Source organism: Miscanthus floridulus, chromosome 14, assembly GCF_019320115.1.
Source record: "Miscanthus floridulus cultivar M001 chromosome 14, ASM1932011v1, whole genome shotgun sequence".
Lineage (NCBI taxonomy): Eukaryota > Viridiplantae > Streptophyta > Magnoliopsida > Poales > Poaceae > Miscanthus > Miscanthus floridulus.
In genome coordinates this window covers 65,976,739-65,997,701 of record NC_089593.1, presented here as the reverse complement: position 1 = coordinate 65,997,701, position 20,963 = coordinate 65,976,739, and the positions used below count along the sequence as shown (strand labels likewise).

Sequence of the window (20,963 nt, the reverse complement as noted above, 5' to 3'; positions counted from 1 at the left end):
TCACATTCAGGGCGTTAAGGACCACCCCGACCACAGCTTGTAGAAGATCGTGCTCATCGCTCTCAGCCTAAAGGGCCCTTCGCGTATAGGCAGCCTCTTTCTCCAGCTTGGTGGAGACATTCTCAGCACTCAACCTTCCTTTCACCGCGTCACCAAGCTCCGCCTGGAGAGAGCGGACCACCTCGACGTCCTCGTCCACCTTCTGCTGGAGGGCCGCGGCCCTACTCTCGGCCTTCCATCGGAGGTCACGCTCCATCTCCAGTTCCTTCAGGACTTCGCCGGCCTTCTCATTGGCCGCGGCATTCCTCTGCAGCAGCTCGTCTCGCTCTTTTTAGAGTCTGGTAATCTCTTCTCCATCCAGCTTAGACCTCGCCGACAGGTCCTCGAACATCCCGTGCGCCTCCTCCGCATCCTGACACGCTTGGGCCTCCCGCTCCTGGACGGTAGCAAGCTAGGTGGCCATGTCTGCTCGCAGCTGGGCCTCCTCGGAGAGGTGATCCCACTCCGCCTTCTGCTCACGGAGGAATTGGAATTTTTTCCGGCTACGAGCAACAAGAACCTAAGGAGGAAGAAGACTGATATCAGAAACATGAAAACACAAAAACATACGAAGAAAGAAGAAAGCCCAGAAAGTACCTGAGTGGTAGGGATAACGATCTCACAGAGGGCTCCTCTGGCCTGGTCCAGGGCATTCAGCATGGTCGAGATCCTGATGTCAAGACCCTCCCGCTCCATGCTCTCGGAATGATCATCAAGCAAGAAAAGAGCCGACGACGGGTCCTAAGCGGCCATCCACTGGAGCGGCGGCTCCCCCCGCGCAGGGGAGCGGCTTCCTCCCAATAAAGGGGCCGGTGGCGGCTCACTCCTAACCCTGTGCGGCACCACTGCCGCACTCGAGGACCCTCCGGCTGGACCCTCCTCCGTCTGGGCGCCTGGCGGCGCGGATTGCACCACGCCCTCGGGTGCCACCGCGACCGCGCCCGGCTGATCCTGGCTTGGCGCAGTCATGATCACCTTCATCGGCGGTATGCGATCCTCGACCGGCTGTTCCACACCCGCCACGGAAGAAACCGCTCGCTCAGTAACCTCCGCGGGCGTGGGAGCCACCATGGACGCCGTCGGTTCGGCCAACGCGGCCCCGACATCGGCACCACTCCTACCCAAAATAGGGGTGACTCCAGGTGACGCCGTCTGTCCCACTTGAAGGGCGAGACTCTTCTTGGGCGCCAGCCCCAGGGGGTGACCTGTCCGCAAGAACCTACACAAAGGTAATAACCGTTAAGTCAAAAAAAAATGGAAAAAGGATGAAAACAGAGGAGTCAAGAGCTTACGTTGACGTCCTTGGCCGGCAGAAGCATTTTGGGGACGGATCCCCAGATCCCTGCCCTGACTCGTCCGGATGGGACCGTTTCATGCCTGCCCCCTGCTCCGGGGCAGGGGGGTTCATCTCGTCGGGCGCGGCGCCGGAGTCGCTCCCCTCCATCGTCTCGTTGGGCGCGGCACCGGAGCCGTCCCCCTCCATCGTCTCACGGGGTGCAGCACCGGAGCTGCTCCCCTCCATCGTCTCATGGGGCGCAGCACTGAAGCTGCTCCCCTCCATCACCTCATAGGGCGAGGCATCAGAGCCGGGCGTGGCTCCGGTGCCACCCCCCTCCACGGTCGCCTCGAGGTCGGCGGCAGCAAGCCCGGTGTCCCCCGTCCACCGATCCTCGGCCGGCACGCCGTGCGAAGCGGCGGACTCGCCAGCCTCCACTGACCTCATCGATTCACTTCCCTCTGCGTGAAAAGGGAAGGGCCCCTGCACGGGTGGGCGGCCACTTGTCAGCGTTTCCTCATCCTCCAGGACGCCCCAATCCACGTCGATGGCTACCTCGTCGTCGTCGTCGTCATCATCATCATCGTCGTCATCCTCACTACTCACGTCCTCTCCCCGATCCCGTGCCTCCTGCTTCAGTCGTTTCGCCTTCTTCATCTCCTCCTTTGCTTTCTTGTCCCGCTCGGCCGCAAGTCGATTCGCCGCCGCCACAACCTTGTCCTTCGGCAGTGGGGCCAGACTATCCTTGAAGACTAGCCCCCTCGGCTAGCCCCAACATTACAAAAGCAAGTATTAAAAAAGGGAGATTCAGGAGAAGGAAAAGAGTGCGGGAGAAGAGGGCTTACGAATTCGAAGAACCCAGGCTCCGGCCGCATTGGAGGATGCCCGGGCACTGGATACATGATGTCGAGGACACTGCCGGCAGAATCCTTCGTCGGCTCCGTCGCCTCCTTGATGCGCTGTGCCACTTCCGAGTAAGGGAGCGCCTCATCAACAAGCACCGTCCCCTCGTACGATATCCCGGGCATCATCCGATGCAGGGGAAGCACACGCGCCATCAGGGGTGCCACCCTCCTAGCATGGTAGGCACCGATGATCCCTGTCCCCTTTACACCCCGGTCCTTCAGGGCTTGGAGGGCGGAAAGAAGGTCGGTGATGTGTTTCTTGTCTCTAGACTGGACGCCCCAGCCCCACGACTCCGGAGCATCCACAATAAGACGCCCGGTATACTTCGGCAGGGTGGCACTCGCATCATCCTTAACATAAAACCATTGCGAGTGCCATCCCTTGTTGGATGTTGCCAGACGCATGTATGGGTAACCCTTCGACCGAGTATGGCGCAGATGAATACTGGCACATCCCATCGGCGCGTTCATTTCTTTCCCCCCAATCTTCCTCCTCGACAGACTAATACTAAAGAAATACCGCCACAGATCAAAATAGGGATCGATCCCCAGGAAGCCCTCGCATAGGGCAACAAACACTGCCATATGCTGAATCCCATTGGGAGTTAGATGCTGCAGCTCTACCTCATAGTAATCTAATAGCCCCCGGAGGAATCTATGCGCGGGTACCCCGAATCCCCGCTCGTGAAAGATGGCAAAAGAGACGACATACCCTTCAGGCGGCACCGGCTCACCCTCATCGCCAGGAAGCAACCACTCCTAGACGGCGGACAGTGGGCGGAGAAGGCCACGGCGGACGAGGCCCTCCAGACGCTGGGAGGTGATGCTTGATCTACCCCACAACTCCATTAAAGCAGTAGGGGGGAAGGGCAGGCGCGATCTTAACGGCGGCTGGAACACAACACACAGGCCGGTCGACGGTGGTGATACGAGCGCGAGAGGCTAGAAAGATTGGCGGCGGATGTTTCAGAACGCAAAGGAAGGGGAGCGAAATACGGAACCCTGGGGGCGAACCCCGCGGTTTTTATAAGGGGCAACGAACGCGAGAAGGGCAACCGTCCGCCTCGATCTCCGGGCCTACCACGCGCGCCACTGCGTCACGTCGCGGGACACGCGCCCGCAGTCCCTATCTTCTCACCCCAAAAATCTCGGCGGACGGTTCGCCTTCCCCAAGCGAATCCGAACTCTCTACCCACCAGGGAAACGCAAGCCGCAAAGGCCTGTTCTTTTCTCTTTGGCCCACCTAGGGTCCAGAAACTCGCCGGCTGGCCCAACTAAGAAGGAATCCACGAACGATCCGCAATCAAGGGCAGAAGCACCAGTTAGGACAGCCCCGAATTAGTTCCCAGCGAACGGGATGCCACGACCCACTCGGAAAAACATCCAGTTGATAAAAAACTAAGTCCTTCAGCCTTACCCGCGAAGGGGCCGATACAGCCCCCCGGGCGACTCTACTCGAGTCACCCGGAGGCTCGGGGGCTACACCCATCGGGTGCGCTCGCACGCACCCTCCGGCAAATTAGCTTCAGCGAAATCAAAAACACCCTCCAGGCAGTTCTACACGAATCACCTAGAGTCTCGGGGGCTACTGTCGGGGACCTAATACCAGGGTACCCCAGAAGGTGGAACCGATAACCACCAAACGTGAAAAACTTCTGGACGCATAAGGGCGTCATGTCAACCCTTGTTCGAGTGACAGGAGTTCGGTTCCACCTCGCCCGACACCTTTGGGGCGGGCTCAGTTTTGCCCGAGGGCTGGGGGATTAAACTCCGTCTCGCCCGACGCCTTGAGGGCGGGTTCGGTCTCGCCCGAGGGCCGAGGGATAAACTCCGTCTCGCCCGACGCCTTGAGGGCGGGCTCGGTCTCGCTCGAGGGCTGAGGGATGGATTCCGTCTCGCCCGATCCCGGAGAGGCGGGGTCAGCCTCACCCGACGCCTTTGTGGGATAACCCTGCCTCGCCCAAAGGCTCAAGGCTAATCTCCGTCTCGCCCGACGCCTATAGGGCGGGCTCGGTCTCGCCCGAAGGCTAAGGGATGGATTCCGCCTCGCCCGATCCCGGAGGGACGAGGTTAGTCTCGCCCAAGAGATAGGGAATGGTTTCCGTCTCACCCGACGGCCCAGAACGAGCCTCGCCCTGATCGATATCTATCCCTCATAATGATGGGTACAGGACGAGACAAGACGTTCGGGTCAACCATGGCTCCAACGACCATACCCTGCGCCCTGGCAGGAAAAGGACTGCCAGGGAACGACAGGACTGATGCTTTAGACCCTTCCGGGCGCCGCAGAGCCCAAAAGGTATAACAGGTGCGTGCACCTCACCCTGTAGAGTTGTAGGCGCCGCCTTCAGCTCTGGGACACGGAACCCAACGAAGATATACGACAACCGCTACGCTCCAGGAAAGGATTTGCTATCTCCACGGACGACAGATATTCCGTCACCACGCTGTGGACCCGAGGGAGCGGCGCCCGCTTCCCGACCCCTCAGGTCCTCCCAGTCGGAAGGCCTTGGCCACGGCGCTACACCGGACCCCGATCCCGAATTCTCCCAACAAGGAATCGTGGGAACCAGAAGGCGTACGGAGCAAGGCTGGGAGAGGCTCATAAGTCAAAACCACTGTACTACAGCCCATACCCTGCGCGGGGCAGCGCTCTGTGACTAACCTGACATCCTACAGAGGCATCAACAATATTGTAAGCACTTATCTTCCTTCGCACTCATCAGAATGGAGGACCTGATCAGGTAGACGTGAGCCACAAGACTAAGTAGAATACGCATCCTGGAGTCCTCACCCTTGTAAAGCCGGCCCCTTCATCTATAAAAGGGGATGCGCTTCCTCCATCAAGGGGGACGGAAAAAATAGGACCGAACAATAGAACGCACTCATACACACATTCAAGCAGCTACGAAGCTCTTGACCATCTTTTAATCCTTCCATCAGAGATTTGGGACCAGTCCCTCTCTCGGCAGTTTGTATCCCTTACTACAGACCGTTCACGGTGCTAATAACACAAGCAGCAACAAACTGGACGTAGAGACGTTCCGCCCGAACCAGTATAAATCATGTGTTCTTTAGCGCACCATCCAAGTCTAACGCGTATTACTATAAATTTATTTGTCGGTGCTTGTACGAAACACCGACAGTTATATACACCTATTAATAAATAAAGACTTTCGTCAAATCGTGCGCGCGCCCAAAAACTCTGATGAGTACGCGCGCCCCGAAACCGAGCCTCATACCCTGTGTTCGCGCAACTCCTCCGCAGACGTCTGGACTTGGCCGCACGAGCAATAGCTTGGACCCATCGTGGCAAGGAGTACGTGACGTGGGGAAACACCAATCTACCCGTTGTTAGCCAAACCAGATTTTACGTGACTCTTCTTTACTTTTGTAGGGAAAAAAAGAGGGATAAACTCCCTCCGTAAAAAATAAATCAAGCTCTAAAAAAACAAATAAATTGAATTTAATTAAATATTTCCCTTTTAATTGTGTACTATCATAGCAGATTATTTAGTTGTTTTTATCTCACACAGACAAATAGTATGCCAGACTAAAAGAAGTCACCTTAGGATCTCGTAGTCGTAGGTAGAGAATAATTTCTTCAAGTTCGCTTTTTATAGTTCATAGTTGTGATGAACACGGTTGTTACACTACAAATTAGATTGATTTAATTTTAGGTGATCATGTCAAAACTTGAATTATATTCTAATTGAACATGAATCAAAAGGACGGATCTAGCTACGAATGTAATGTTGCGAGTAGTTTTATTATTTTTCTCGTGCAACCTACGGGCATGATTTTATAAATGAAAAAAAATAAAAACACGGGTATATTTCACGTCCCGGCCCCACGGGCGCGCAGCGGCGGCTCGCCGAGCCAAAAGTCACTTGGCGGGGCCCACCTCGCCCCCCGCGCGCAGACCGGGCCCACACCAATGATGAGCCCGAAACGGCAACGCCGAGAGTCCCGGCGGCCGGGAGAAAGGAGAACGAACACGCGCGGCACGAGCGCACACCGCACACACACGCCTCGCGCGGCAGGCAGCGTACGACACCGACGACCGAGAGAGGAGGAGACTGGAGAGGGGATGAGGCGGAGCCGACCCCAACCCCGCAACCGCGACCCACTTCCCCGTCGCGATTTGCATTGCGCTCCCCACGGGCCCCGATCCGCCAGACCCTCGCCGCCGCCGCCGCTGGAGAGATCGCGGCCCCCATTCCCATCCCTCCCTTCCTCCCTCCCACGAGGTAACGCCCGCCCAACTGGATTTTCCCTCCACCAACCCCGCGCCTCGGCGACCCCATCGCTTGGCTTCGGTTTTGGGACTGGTGATTAGTTGGTTGGTTGGTTGGTTGATTGATTGATTGATCTAGTGCTCGATCCTCGCAGGACGGAGCCGAGCCCTCCGCGCGGCCGTGGGATGGGGCGGTGACCGCACCCGTGAGTGGCGTGGGGCAGCGGGTGCGAGAGCCGGTGGCGAGGGCATATCATGGTGCAGTGCCTGGACGGGGTGAGGCAGCTGCTCGCGGTCCTGCTCAAGTGCTGTGACGTCGAGCTCAAGCAGCCGCGGGGGCTCGAGGACCCCCAGGTCCTCGCGAGGGAGACCGTCTGTAAGCCCCAATCCGCTCCCCTTCCCCTCCCTGCTGCTCTGTCGCTGCTTCATTTCGTACGCACGGGGGAATGAATTGAATTGACGCCCGCGCCGGGTTGGGTATATTCTGGGTGGGCTTGCCGCCCGTGCTTGTTGTTCCTGCAGTCAGCGTGAGCGAGGTCGAGGCGCTGTACGAGCTGTTCAAGAAGATCAGCAGCGCCGTCATCGATGACGGGCTGATTAACAAGGTCAGCGTTGGGTGTCTGGTTCACTGCTTGCTTCTTATGTAATCTCTTATTAATCTGTATGTGGTATGTGCAAGTATGGATGGTCCTGTTAGTATGCGCGCATGTGTGTGATGGTCAATGCTGAGATGGCTGTTCTTGTTTGTACCTCTGCGCAGGAGGAGTTTCAGTTGGCGCTATTTAAGACCAGCAAGAAGGAGAGCCTGTTCGCGGATCGTGTGAGTCTTCATTTGTTGCGCATTGTTGGTTTCTGTGTGTGCTGCTGTGCGATATTGCTGCATACTCCTATTTGGAATGCTTTACAAATTTGTTTCTGGGAATTTGGCAAATCGATGAGAATCAGGATTGCTTGATATTAATGCTGAGCAGGTGATGAAAACTATCAAAACTTACAGGTGAGAGTTCTGCAGAGAGTTGACTCCTGTAGTCTTTCTGATTGCATTGGATTTTTTGAGGGGCTACTCAGGGTCCTATTGATATAGAATCTTTTGTTATTTATTTATGCTTTCCCACCAATTGTCTTGCTAAATGAGTGCGGCCATTAGTTAGTCATGTAAAGATGATATAAACCCTTTATCTAGATATGGTTTACGAATTAGGATCCCCCTTCGTGGGTCGCGTCAATCCTGTGCCCCACCTCTGTGTTGTTTAGCACCTTTTTTAAGTCAATTTGACAAGATCCTAGTTTCGGTTACTATTTTGCTTAATCTTTGTTTTTATTTGTTAATTTTTTTGCAGTAATATGAGTCTTGACATGACCCCTTTCCTTGCATATTGCACATAGCACCTACTTATGTTGCAACATGAAATGCTTGCTAGTCTCCTTATTAATTCCTCACATTCGTGTGTGATGCAAATGCACTGAGCTCTAATGTTGTATATATCTGAATGGAAGTTGAGCGTGTGTACTGCTTATGTGAATAATTTTTGTAGGACTTGTCTAGATTGGTTTCTGTACAAGTGCCCTATATCTTATGCCATGCAATGCCTGCTCTGTGTTGCACTACGCAATGCATTATGCATGTACTTCTGTATGATTTCTTTAATTCAGCATGCTCATATGTTACGGATACAGTGCTGTTATATATCTAAATATACTCTGAATTCGTACTTAGATAAATGAGCTTTTCGATGACTAGTCTATATTGCATCAGTAGGAATGCCTTACATTTTTTTTTTGGCTCAACTGGCATGCTTCTGTTTTTGTGGGGAGGTTGTTGCCTTTCATAATTTTTGTGTGTTGTGAGCAAAATGATGCTCTGTGCATATCACTTGATACTTGAAAGCTATTCAAATGGGACAGTTATGATGGAATTATGTATTAATTGAAGATAGAGATGTTTAGAACCATGTTTTGTGTGGAAAAATTAGCTGCATGAAAAATGTGGATGCCTGATCTTGCTTTTGGTTACTTATATAAAAGTAAATCATGTCCTTGATGTTTTCTCGTCCCTTGCAGGTATTTGATTTGTTCGACACAAAGCACAATGGAATTTTAGGATTTGAAGAATTTGCTCGTGCTCTCTCAGTATTTCATCCTCATGCTCCCCTTGATGACAAAATTGACTGTGAGCTCCTGTGTTTTGTAAATTGATAATTTGGTTCTCCACTATAAATGTTAAATCTAAGTTCTATTACATGATTGGCCTAATGGTAATAGGATCCTTAGTAGCACCGCTCGCATCAATCCTGGGCCCGACTGCTGTGTTGTTTAGCACCTTTTTTTTAGCCAAAATGACAATATCCCGTGGGAGCAAATTTTAACAGGCTTGGGGTTAAAAAAACACCCCTCATCGGTTATGTTCCTGAGTTATACGTGTAACCAATGCGTAGTCAATTCAACATTCTTTTAGTAATATACTGAGTTTAAAGCTGAAGTTTAACAAACTTATTTAATGTTATGCTCCTGCTTTTGCACTTGTATTTTGTAACGCTAAATTCTGAAGGAAAAAAATTGTATCGTTACTGCAGTTTCATTCCGGCTGTATGATCTCAAGCAGCAAGGCTACATTGAGAGACAAGAGGTATGGAACTGTGGATAGTATTGCTGTTATAGGTTTTTACATGGTAGGAGTTAGCTTTTATGTACAGTGGTTGACCCAAATATGGTATCATTAAATGTTATATCATGGGGTGCAGCAGTAGCATTAATAATGCCAGTTGGGTTAATAGCTTGATATAGGTGAACTCTCAGTTGTCTTCATGGCATATTGTATTAGATTTTTTTCCCTTGAGGAATAAAAAATCATACCTGCTGCTGTTCAATTTTCATGAACTGCTTTCTTTTGATTGAATTGTTTTTTTCTGAAGTACTTTTGATAAGAAATGTCGTCTTTGGATTGAATTGTGTCCCCTTTTTTTTTTGTCTAGCTTTAATGGTTTATTGTGTTTGACTTTCAGGTTAAGCAGATGGTTGTTGCGACACTTGCCGAGTCAGGAATGAATCTTTCAGATGAAATTGTAGAGAGTATAATTGACAAGGTCTGCTAAAGTTGTGCATTTATGTTATTGTATATCCAATTTATCTGTATAGTGTAGTGCTCCTCCAGTCAGCTTTATATGATGTTTCAGACAGCAAGTTTGACCTGAAAAGTCATATGAAGATGACAAGAGGGAGTATGTCTCAGAGTGCTGTGTGTCTTCCTCTATTCAACTACATAATACTGTTTCATACTTACATTTCCAAATTCCAAAAGAGTATTTATGAGCACTATACTAAACTGAGGGGCCTTGCTGGTAAACATTTATTTGAGTCCAGGATATGACGCAGAAGTAGGCAAATGTAATTGGATGTACCATTCTACCATTTTTTGTTACTATTTGGTGCATCCTACAAGAAAGTGCATTAGCGTTTATCTCTTATTTTATTTGAGTCCAGGAGATGATGAATTGTATTTGCGAGCACTATAGTAACTGAGGGGCCTTGTGTTGGTAAACATTTATACAATTGTGAGACATGTGCCAAAATGGATGCTGTCTTTCTTGTTTATTTGAGTCCAGCAGATGATGGAGAAGCAGGCAAATGTAATTGGACGTACCATTGTACCATTTTTGGTTATGTTAAAGTTTGGTGCATCCTTTGAGAAAGTACATTTGCGTTTATCTCTTATTTTCTACAGTCACTTGTGTCAAGAGTCAAGATCACAAGATGTCAATTTCATGAATGTATCCTCTTTCTTTCTTGCTGCATTGTTCCCTGCTGTTGTATGGTATCAGTGGGTTTGGCATTAGAATAATCAGATTGTCATCCTCTTGCTTGCTGATATCAAATTCCCTCGCTAATTTTGTTTTCTTTTGTCATTACAAGACATTTGAGGAGGCAGACACAAAGCATGACGGAAGAATTGACAAGGAAGAGTGGCGCAATCTAGTCATTCGGCATCCATCCTTGCTGAAGAACATGACTCTTCAGTACCTCAAGTAAGGAACCTTCTTGGTTGTGCTTATTGCTTGTCAAACTGTCATGTTTTTTATATAGTTTTGTCCTTTTTATGCTTACTCTTAAGAAGTCTGGATATAATGCTCTTCGCTCTAACTTAAATTTTATATGGCTCCCTCTTTAGGTAAACTACCATGTTGCAATGTTTTAAAAAATCATCACAAAATTTCTGTTTGAAATTCATCTTTGATGTTGAGATAAAAAAAAACGTTTCACTGTCAGCACCTGATGAACAGTGCCAGGTTGACTTCTCGTCTATTTTGTTTCTTGACATTTTTTAGGATGAATTTCAAACTGAATTGTTGCAACTAAACTTAACTTTGTGTTCTACATACATGATCTTTGTGATGGTTTTTTGAAACATTCCGGAAGAAGATCGAAGAGGATCTTGTCCAAAAGATGATGTCAGATATTTAAGTGATGCCAAAAAGCGCTAGCTTCTAGTCTAAGTCTGAAAAAAAGGAAGGGCAGGCTGAGACCCTTCAGAATTTCTAATCAATCCATTCCCGAAAGGAAATTCGATTCTAGGTATTTTTGAAAAATAAGCTATATTGACAGCAGGGAGCGCCGCCCGCACTCCCTGCCTAAGCGTAGTGTAGTGATAGATGTTCTTTCTGACAGAAAGGAGAGGGTGGGATACGAAGTCGGGCATCTAGGTGCAATTTCTAATTTAAGAAAGATTGCAACATGATATTTAATGAGGGCGCCAGCCCCCCTGGGCGTCAAATATGCTTGGGTTATTACTGCTCTTGAATAGGGTGATAGAAATTTTCATTTTTATTAATTAAAGGAGCTGGTGCAAGCGGTAGAGTCTTACCGCCTGTGACCGGAAGGACCCGGGTTCGAGTCGCGGTCTCCTCGCATTGCACAGGCAAGGGTAAGGCTTGCCACTGACACCCTTCCCCAGACCCCGTATAGAGCGGGAGCTCTCTGCACTGGGTACGCCCATTAATTAAAGGAGCTGAAGATTGATAAGATAAGATTTGTGATGCACAATTTGGCGCTAAGCATTCAATATCTTGGAGAGGTAAACAACACAACAGCGTAGTGAGGGCATGTAACTGAAATGCAATAAATCAGGATTGCACAATTTCAATCAAATTGCATATAGACGGAACGACAGTGTACTGGCTTGCAATTGTTGGGGTTTCAGTGTAGCTCATATAAAAACTATGCCTTACTGTTGACAAACTTCGAAATTCTTTATGTTTCTATTAGGAAATAAGCTTAATGAGTTTTTGGGAAGGCAAACCAGTCTATGAACTTGTCAGAGAAGCATCAGGCTAATAGTCTTAAAAAAAATGCATCATGCTTCTTTTCTAGTTTCTATATTGGACTGCCACAGTCAACATATGATATGCTGTCAGTTCATAGTATAGATCGCCATTGTCTTTCCTTCTTGAGATATCTGACAAGTTTGCATTGCTATAATTGGACAGGGACATCACCACTACATTTCCAAGCTTTGTCTTTCACTCTCAAGTCGATGATAACTGAGATTCATGGGATTATTTTGACAGAAACATCAGAAGATATGCTCCTGGGGTTCTGATATGGTTTTCATTTTTCAATATTGGGTTGTTGGATTGACCGAGATTGTAGTGCTCCGAAGTATGTTGCATGCTGGATTCGAGAACTCGAATCTTTTGTCAACCTTGTTTCTTTCATTTGCATGTCTGGATGCGCTTGGAAAATATATGTAGTATATGTCCAAAGTTTCCCTTTTTTTTTTCTTTTGGCTGGCCAGCAATCGGATCCGGTTCTTAGAAGTTTCTGTCTTTTGTACAGGATAGAAACAGCTAAGGGTTTCTATTGTGCTTGGACTTCTTTTTAGTTGTAGCTCGAGCAGAATTTTTTTTTTGGTTGAAGGTGTGTACTTGTGTGCTTCCATTAGTTTTTTAAAAAAATATTTTTGTTTTTTTCTCCAATTAATTCTTTCTCCCATTATTTTTCCAAGCATTTTAGTTTTTGAGTACCATGCTTTTTTTTTTTCCGAGTTGACATATTTTCATGGTGCATATATATGTATATATTCCATGGAACAATATTTAGAGGTTCATACTGGAACATGTGAATTCAAGTGTCGTATTCTTCAAAATTTGTATATGTTGAGGACAATCGAATTCAACCTGCAACCACAGAACCTTGCGCGGTAACACACGCCTCTCGTTTCATCCCCGTCCAGACCGAGCGATTAATTTAGGCATATCTAAACTTCACCTGGAAACTGATCCCCTTCAAGTCCAGCAGGCGGTGGAATCAAAACAGTTGAACCTTTCAATCAGCATGTTCACTTGTTGGTTTCAGTTAGGGCTTATCAGTCAGCCAATAGTTTTTTTTCTCTCACAACAAGTACCAGTCAGGCTTATCAGTCCAGAAATCAACCAGCGAACAGGCTGATAGCCGGAGAGTTGTCAGGAAAATCTAGGAAATTGCATCTCTGAACTGTGTTAGAGTTTCTGATTGGAGCTGTCCCTCGTTCTTGTAACAAAGTGGCGCATAGCTTAGCGGCTTTGGGGTGTGTGTGTTCGGAGGATGATGATCGCTCATCCCCCAGATTGTACCATGAATTCTGTTTGCTGCCGAGCGTGCAGCCTATGAGTAATGGAATTGCATTTCTGTTTCAAAAAAAAAAAAAAAAGACCGAGCGAGGAGAAGGCAAAAAATCAGGCCAATAACAGTAGGATGGCGTTTGGTTCCATCTTCTGTAACGTAATCTGATTACAGACCAGTACAAATTCGACTACGCCCAATTTTTCGCGGGATCAAATCCCACTCTCTTCTGACTACGACGTTTTCTGAATACGTTTGCATTTCCATTTACGTTTCCCAACCAAATCGAGCGTGGAGGAAACACGTGGACAAACAATAATGTCGGAGGGGAGAATTGAGTGAGCGACGGCATGAAAGAAACACGACGTGGCGTTGCCTGCGTTTACCTTCTTTGGCAACCCTGGACTGCTTCGACATTTAAGCAATGACCTAACACAGCATCTCCATTAGATTCCCTTTTCCCTTTCGAACACTTGGACAAGCCTTCGTCGGATCCCCTTTTCCTTAAAAATTAGGGGGTCTTGGTTGCCCTTCTAAATTTTAATCGTTGTTCCATCGGATATTTAGACACATGTATGGAGTATTAAATATAGAATAATTATGAAACTAATTACATAGTTTACGACTAATTTATGAGATGAATCTTTTGAGCCTAATTAATCTATGATTTGACAATGATTTGCTACAGTAAACATGTGCTAATGACGAATTAATTAGCCTTAAAAAATTCGTCTTATGGAGTACTGACGGATTATGTAATTTATTTTTTTATTAGTATCGAACATCCCATACAACATCCTCCCGACACATCTCCTAAATTTTAGTAGCCGATCTAAACATCCCCTTAATATAATATAGGGGGATCTTCATCAAGTCCCCTTTCCCGTTTTCCTAGATGGCAGGAGATGAGGGAGATAGGCTGCAGATTGAAAAAAAAAATCCTCTTTCACTTTCCTTCCCGTGATTACGTGAGATCGACGTGTAAGTGGCTTTTTTTTTTTTTTTTTTTGTCTTCGAAACCTTGTTTGGTGAGAGTATTTGTAGGTATCTTTTTTCTTTGTTGTCCTCGCAATGTGATCTTAAAACTCTGGCAAGCAGTGGACATTCGGAGGAAAAAGTTGATTGGTTTGGTCTTTGATGTACTTTTATTTTTAAGGTCATTTTGTGTCTTAGTATTATTTTTTTTGTACCGACTTTTGGTTATCTTGAGATATATCAGATGTGGCACTCTTTGGAGTGTCTTCATCAAAAGAACAGTAATTAGAGATTTGGTTCGAGACACGAGACATGTACAAAGAAACCATTCATTGAAGGCCTATTTATCGGAGATAGGAGAGATATATAGAGATTAAAATTTATATATTTTGCAGTTGCTCTAAGATCATTTTTAAAACTAAGAAGGTAGACTTCGGTGTCGCTATTCTGCGTTAAACGCAACGCAGATAGACATATACAAAGAAATAATTCATTGTATGCCTCTTTATTGGAGTGAGGAGATAGATGTATAGAGATTAAAATTCGTATATTTTTGGAGTTGCTTTAAGATCATTTCTAAAACAAGGTAGACTTTGGCGTCGCTATTCTCCGTTAAACGCAATGCAGATAAACACGTATAAAGAAACAATTCATGGAATGCCTTCTTATTGGAGACGGGAGAGAGATATGTAGATATTAAAATTTATATATTATTAGAGATACTCTAAGATCATTTCTAAAACGAGGTAGACTTAAGTGTCGCTATTCAACGAAGATATATAATATATTATAAAAACCAAATGCGGGTAGATAATTGCCGAATATATAGCTGTACAATAACTGCCAAATTTTATGTACTACTTACTCCTATAAATAGCCTCAACAGCTGACACGAGAGAACGAAGTAGGCTTTAGGCGGCTACGCCTAGCTCGATCCGATTTGTTCGCCTCGACTAGGCGCTCACGCGTACGCCGCCACGGCGCCGCCCCCTCCACCGCCTCGTGCGGGACCGGGAGGGAGGAGGGAGGGAGCTCTCGATCTCCGTCGGGCGTGGGGGACGCACGCACGACGCGCGGGCGCGGCCTCCCCCGTCGGTTGTTGTATTGTATCCGGCCTGAATCGGGGGAATTCCAGGAGACAGGTGAGCATTGCGCCGCGGTTCTTCCTTTATCTCCCCGCAACAACAGTTTCATTTTGCGCCTAGATTGGATTGGATTGGATTGGATTGGGCTAGTCATCAGTGGGGTCCGGTTCCGGATACCATGTGAACATAGTTCTCTGTTCTGGAAATTAGCAGCATGAATTCTACAGACTGGCTAGTTACTGACTATGCGTACTGTCCACAAGACCTCAAAACCCTTTGGAATTGTGTAGCCTTACTTTGGATGTCTCTTCTTTTTTTTTTTTTTTTAACTCTGGTCCACTACTGAAACAGAGACTTATTATTCCAGTTTCGTGGCACTGCAGGAAGGAAAAGTTGGAGTGCTACAGAGCTGACTTCCACAAGTGATAGAATAATGGCCAGCGCTTACAATCCTGGGGATGGTAGATCCTCATCAACTGAAGAGATGCCAAGTGATCAGCAGAATTATTCCGAGAATTCTCTATCTGAGAGAAGATCCAGTCAGCAAGTTGAGAATGGAGTACCATCCACCTTACCAGCTTACTCGGACACTGATGATGACGATTGTGGTATGTTTTCTAGCTCTTCTCACATTTGTCCGTGTTTCTATTTTGCAAATGTTTTTGGCTAGATTTTTCTAATCTTTCTTCTGATGTTATGACCTAAGTAGACCAGCTAGATCTCTCCATTCCTAATTAAACCGTTCCATAAAGCTTCTAATTAAACTGATTTTAGTTATGGTAAACCCAAATCCGGCTGGAACCTTGTTCCATTTTCTAAAAAAACTTAACCCAAACCCATGTAGGATTCAGCGGCTCAGGCAGTCTTAAAAACAATTGCAAAATGCAATAAGATGGATGCCAACTTAGATATATTACCTTCAGGGAGTTTAGTAGGTCACTGCAGTTTGTTTGGGTTACTTATATTAGGCTTAGAGAAGGGCAGGCCTGGTGCAGTGGTGAGAGCTGTCTCACTGAGTCACCAGGTCGTGGGTTCGAAGTAGCCTCTCCGTAGATTTGCGGGGGAAGGCTTGCCTCGGTTTTTCTCTTCCCCAGACCCCACTCATGTGGGAGCCTCCGGCACTGGGTCTGCCCTTATTTTTTTTTACTAATATTAGACTTAGGATTATTATGAAGGGCGGGCCTGGTGTAAGCGGTAGAGTCTTACCGCCTGTGACTGGAAGGTCCCGGGTTCGAGTCGCGGTCTCCTCGCATTGCACAGGCGAGGGTAAGGCTTGCCACTGACACCCTTCCCCAGCCCCGCACAAAGCGTGAGCTCTCTGCAGTGGGTACGCCCTTTTTTTTAGGCTTAGGATTATTATATAATGAGCTGCCTGATGAACCTGGGCCATTGTTGGAGCTTGTACCAATGTGCATTCACTGGTTTGGTTTGGGCAAGAACAGCGTGACTAGAGATGCACTAAGAAGGTGATAACTAAAGGGTGTGTTTGGTTTGAGGAATCAACTTATCTAGATGGAGTGATGCATCTGGTCCATTCCTCAAATTTGGTGGAATGTCCTCATTCCTCATACTAGTACTAATTGTTAGCTTGTGAGGAATGGGGTGGTCATGGATCAACTCATTCTATGCCACAAACCAAACAAAAAACTAGAGAGTGAGATGGTGATGGACCGCATCATTCCACCAACCAAACACCCCAGAAGTGTCCTTTATGATGAAGGTCCAAGAAAGTGGGACTGTGGGAGTGCATATGGACGTTGTTCTGACTTTTCGGTCGTGGGGTTTCTCCCCATATTTAATCATTTAGATCAATTACGGTTACACAGTTAAAGCTTATGGGGTTCCCTTTTGGTCCTCTGTGTAACTAAGTAGTTAAGTTGCTTGGAAATGCGTCATATGTTAAACTTTTTTTAGAGTACCAGAAGCATTACTCTTCCAGGGACTGTTGGAATACTAGATATGCATCCCTATTTCATTTGTTACACTGTCAGCTTGTTCTGTTGCATTCAAGAACCTTTAGCAAATTAGCATTATAATTCGCTGTCCTAAAAGGCTGGGACCTAGGCGATGCTTATTCTAAAAAGGTTTTTACATTATAAACTATATGTAGCTTCTTGTATGGTGTGTGAACATGACTGAGTTGGACATGTTATTTCTTCAAATTAGCTTGTAATTATGTGGAGATGATGATTACTTTTGCTTTTTTAATATTCTGCTGAACTACATATTTCTGATAAGCTGATTTGTGTGATTTGTGCATGTGAATCATTCGCAATATTCTTCAAATGACCTGTTAATTCCATTGTCTTGTATTATTGTATAGGACCTAGGCCTTCTGAACTTTATGGAAAGTTTACATGGAGAATTGATAATTTCTCCCAAATCAACAGGAGTGAGCTAAGGAATAATTCCTTTGATGTCGGCGGATATAAGTGGTATGGTCTTTTTGTTTGCATTAATTGGACTCACCATCTCGGCATCTCCTTTTTATATTTTTTCTACTACCAGCATGTTTCTACTATGCTGTATCTGGGCTTCTTACTTGCCTGCTGGGTGTGATTTGGCTGTTAGTTTTCAGTGACTTTACAAGGATAGCTGTTAAGTAGGGAAGTTGCAAACACAACCAGTTGTTTAATATTCAGCACAGGTTCCACTATTTGCATTATTGCATATTTTACTTGAACTACAACTTATGAAAGGTGACCAAGCATTTGACAAGTGATTGAACAGCTTAGGTTGAAAATAATCTGTAGCCTTGAGCACAGATGACCCTGTGAGTTGCCTGATTATTGAAAATAGGTTCATTAGGTATCACAAACTCACAGGGACCTTGAACTTGCTGGTAGTCGGTCAATGAAAGCGGTAATTGCTGTAATGCTTGTCATTGGCAATCCATATTTTGGGGAGAAAATTACAGGTTTTGCATTTATTGCATGGAGAAGAAAGGCTATTGTAATGGTAAAATTATGTATTTAATTTTGTGCCATATGTTGAAGGGCGGGCCTGGTGCAAGCGGTAGAGTCTTACCGCCTGTGACCGGAAGGTTCCGGGTTCGAGTCGCGGTCTCCTCGCATTGCACAGGTGAGGGTAAGGCTTGCCACTAACACCATTCCCCAGACCCCGCACAGAGCGGGAGCTCTCTGCACTGGGTACGCCCTTTTAATTTTGTGCCATATGTTGTTTGTTATATGGCCTTTCTTGGTCTGATATAATTTTAACATTTTTTCTCGAACAATATTATTTGAAAATTTACTGCCATGGAGAAGAAAAGCCATTGTAATGGTAAAATTATGCATTTAATTTTATTGCCCTTTTTTTTGTTTATTATGTCCTTTTTATTATATATTTTAATTTCCTTTTGGTTTTATCGGCTGATACTTGCTGCATCATATTTTGAGATCTATCAGTTGAGTTTCAGGTATATCTTAATTTACCCACAAGGATGTGATGTCTGCAATCACCTCTCACTCTTTCTTTGTGTTGCCAACCATGATAAGCTACTCCCAGGTAGATGCATAATTTGATGCATTGTATTTGACTCACTTCATTTTGTGACTCCTCTATATATCTTCAATATGATTTGCTTTTGTTCAGGATGGAATCACCTTGCACAATTTACAATAGCTGTAATTAATAGAGACCCTAAGAAATCTAAGTATTCTGGTGAGTTCAATGAACTACTATCTGGCTTTCCTAGTGCCTTTGCTTGCCTTCTACAACTGTAGTTTACGGAAAGTAGCATTTCAGATACAGTGCATCGGTTTTGGAAGAAAGAGCATGATTGGGGGTGGAAAAAGTTTATGGAGCTGTCAAAATTACATGATGGCTTTATTGTTGAGGATGTTCTTACCATCAAAGTCCAAGTTCAAGTTGTCAGGTATCTGTTTTCTTTGCATCTTACTCTTACATTCAATGCTAGCATCAATTATTTTCAAGTGGGATTGTGGGAAGTATCTGTTTACTTTGCATAACCATGTCTGCTTCTGCATTATAATATTTGAGGGAGAAGACAAACCGTCCATTTCGTTCCCTTGACGGCCAGTACCGAAGGGAACTAATTAGAGTGTATCTATCAAATGTGGAACAAATTTGCCGGCGCTTTATTGATGAAAGAAGAAGGAAGCTTAGCAGGTTCATTGAGGATAAACTGGGGTGGTCCAGGTTAGATAAACTTATGAACGGCGCATTATTGTTTTATGACCAGTCTCATTTCCAGGCCATTTTTTTATTTTTGATTTTTTGGTGTATTGCAGTTTCAGTGGATTCTGGCTGGCAATGGATCCAAGTGTGCGTCGGCACATGACAAGGGAAAAGACTGAAACTATATTGAAAGTTCTAGTGAAACAATTCTTTATAGAGAAAGAAGTTACATCAACCTTGGTAATTGAATCACTATATAGCGGATTTAAGGCACTAGAATACCAAAGCAAAAACAAAAAGGGGATACCTAAACTAACAGAGACAGATGCTCAGAGCACACCGATGGTGCTTATTGATCAGGACATGTTTGTTTTGGCTGATGATGTGATACTTTTGCTTGAAAGAGCTGCATTGGACACACTACCACACCAACCATTGCCCACAAAAGATGATAAAGGATCACAGTACTGCACAAAGGTATTCATCATCCATGTTTCCCCTATCCAATTTATCTCTTTATGGGTTTTATTCTACTGTATGGATGGATCCCTAACAAATCCCCTTATTGTAGGATGACAACTCAAGTGACGAGTTCGACAAAGATTCTATTGAGCGTGATGATAGACGGCTTACAGAGCTAGGCTGGAAGACACTGGAACTTTTTGCCTTAGCTCATATATTCAGGTAAGCAAACTTTTCTAGTTGTTTGTTCCAATATTTTGCTTCATGAATAGATATTAGGTCAGCCTCACTTGAGGTGCATGCCTTTTTTATGTTGCTTATTTTAATACTCCCTCCATTCCAAATTATAAGATATTTTGGTTTTCCTAGATTTACTATGTAGATACATTGTAAAAGCAATGTGTCTAGAAAAGCCACAGTGGGAGCATATGCTAGTGCAGAGTTGCAGAAATTCTATGCCCCTGTTTGTTTTCTGTCTAATTGTTTCATCAGGTTTTGGAAAAATATGTTTTGAAATTCTTTTACTTGGAGAAACATAAATCTTCTGATGGAATTCATAATTCAAATCCCACTTCAATTATGGTTATTTTACATGCTCATCCCACTTTGTTAAAGTCTCGGAACTCTTGAAACAGCCGAACAGAAGTGGCATACCAAGAGGCGATGGCTTTGAAGCGCCAAGAGGAACTCATTCGTGAAGAAGCATCTGAGCGAGCTGGAGTTGAACTTAAGGCAAAGCGTAGTGCTGCTGATAAGAAAAGGCGTGGCAAGAACATGTGAAGTGTTATATTTTCTAAAAGAACACAACAATATATAATTCATCAGATGCTACGCTATTGCCATATGCTGTAATCCCTCATTTGCCATGAATAGACTTACATGCCACCATTCTTAGATTCTAATCTCGTTTATTCTCTTTGAGAATTAATGTAAGGGGGTGTTTGGTTCAGCTAGGAGCTCCTAAATCTAGTCTCATTTAGTCATTTTTTATCCAAACACTATGACTAAATGGGACTAAAAGGGTTTTAGTCATCTCTAGCAACTCTGGAGTGACTAAATGGGATTAAACCATTTAGGAGGGACTAAATTTAGCAGCTGCAATCTAAACATGGCCTAAGAACAAGAAAGATTGAAGCGTGTTTTTCCGTTGATTGATCGGGTTTATATACATGTTAAATCGCTGCCATGGTATGAAATGACGTCGGCTTGGTATGAAATGACGTCGGCTCGGTAAAGCCTATCCCTGAACG

The 20,963-nt window shown here is 45.6% G+C and overlaps 2 protein-coding genes across 3 annotated transcripts; both read left to right on the top strand.

Moving 5' to 3' along the window:
• The first annotated feature begins 6,198 nt into the window (after positions 1-6,198).
• Positions 6,199-12,430, top strand: LOC136504411 (calcineurin B-like protein 2). The gene is made up of 9 exons (XM_066499327.1): positions 6,199-6,470; positions 6,613-6,833; positions 6,980-7,062; positions 7,218-7,277; positions 8,519-8,627; positions 9,031-9,083; positions 9,460-9,540; positions 10,367-10,479; positions 11,938-12,430. Exons 2-9 carry the CDS (start codon positions 6,713-6,715, stop codon positions 11,993-11,995), a joined length of 678 nt encoding a protein of 225 aa, XP_066355424.1. The 5' UTR covers positions 6,199-6,470; positions 6,613-6,712; the 3' UTR covers positions 11,996-12,430.
• Positions 12,431-14,927: 2,497 nt separating this feature from the next.
• Positions 14,928-20,877, top strand: LOC136504842 (TNF receptor-associated factor homolog 1a-like). 2 transcript variants are annotated; one of them, XM_066499868.1, is made up of 10 exons: positions 14,928-15,168; positions 15,495-15,719; positions 17,435-17,546; positions 18,530-18,618; positions 18,706-18,774; positions 18,859-18,988; positions 19,114-19,272; positions 19,365-19,728; positions 19,823-19,935; positions 20,349-20,877. In XM_066499868.1, exons 2-10 carry the CDS (start codon positions 15,545-15,547, stop codon positions 20,491-20,493), a joined length of 1,356 nt encoding a protein of 451 aa, XP_066355965.1. In that variant the 5' UTR covers positions 14,928-15,168; positions 15,495-15,544; the 3' UTR covers positions 20,494-20,877. The 2 variants fall into 2 exon arrangements, with proteins under 2 accessions (XP_066355965.1, XP_066355967.1); XM_066499870.1 differs by having other exon boundaries at positions 15,479-15,719.
• The last annotated feature ends 86 nt before the right edge of the window (positions 20,878-20,963 follow it).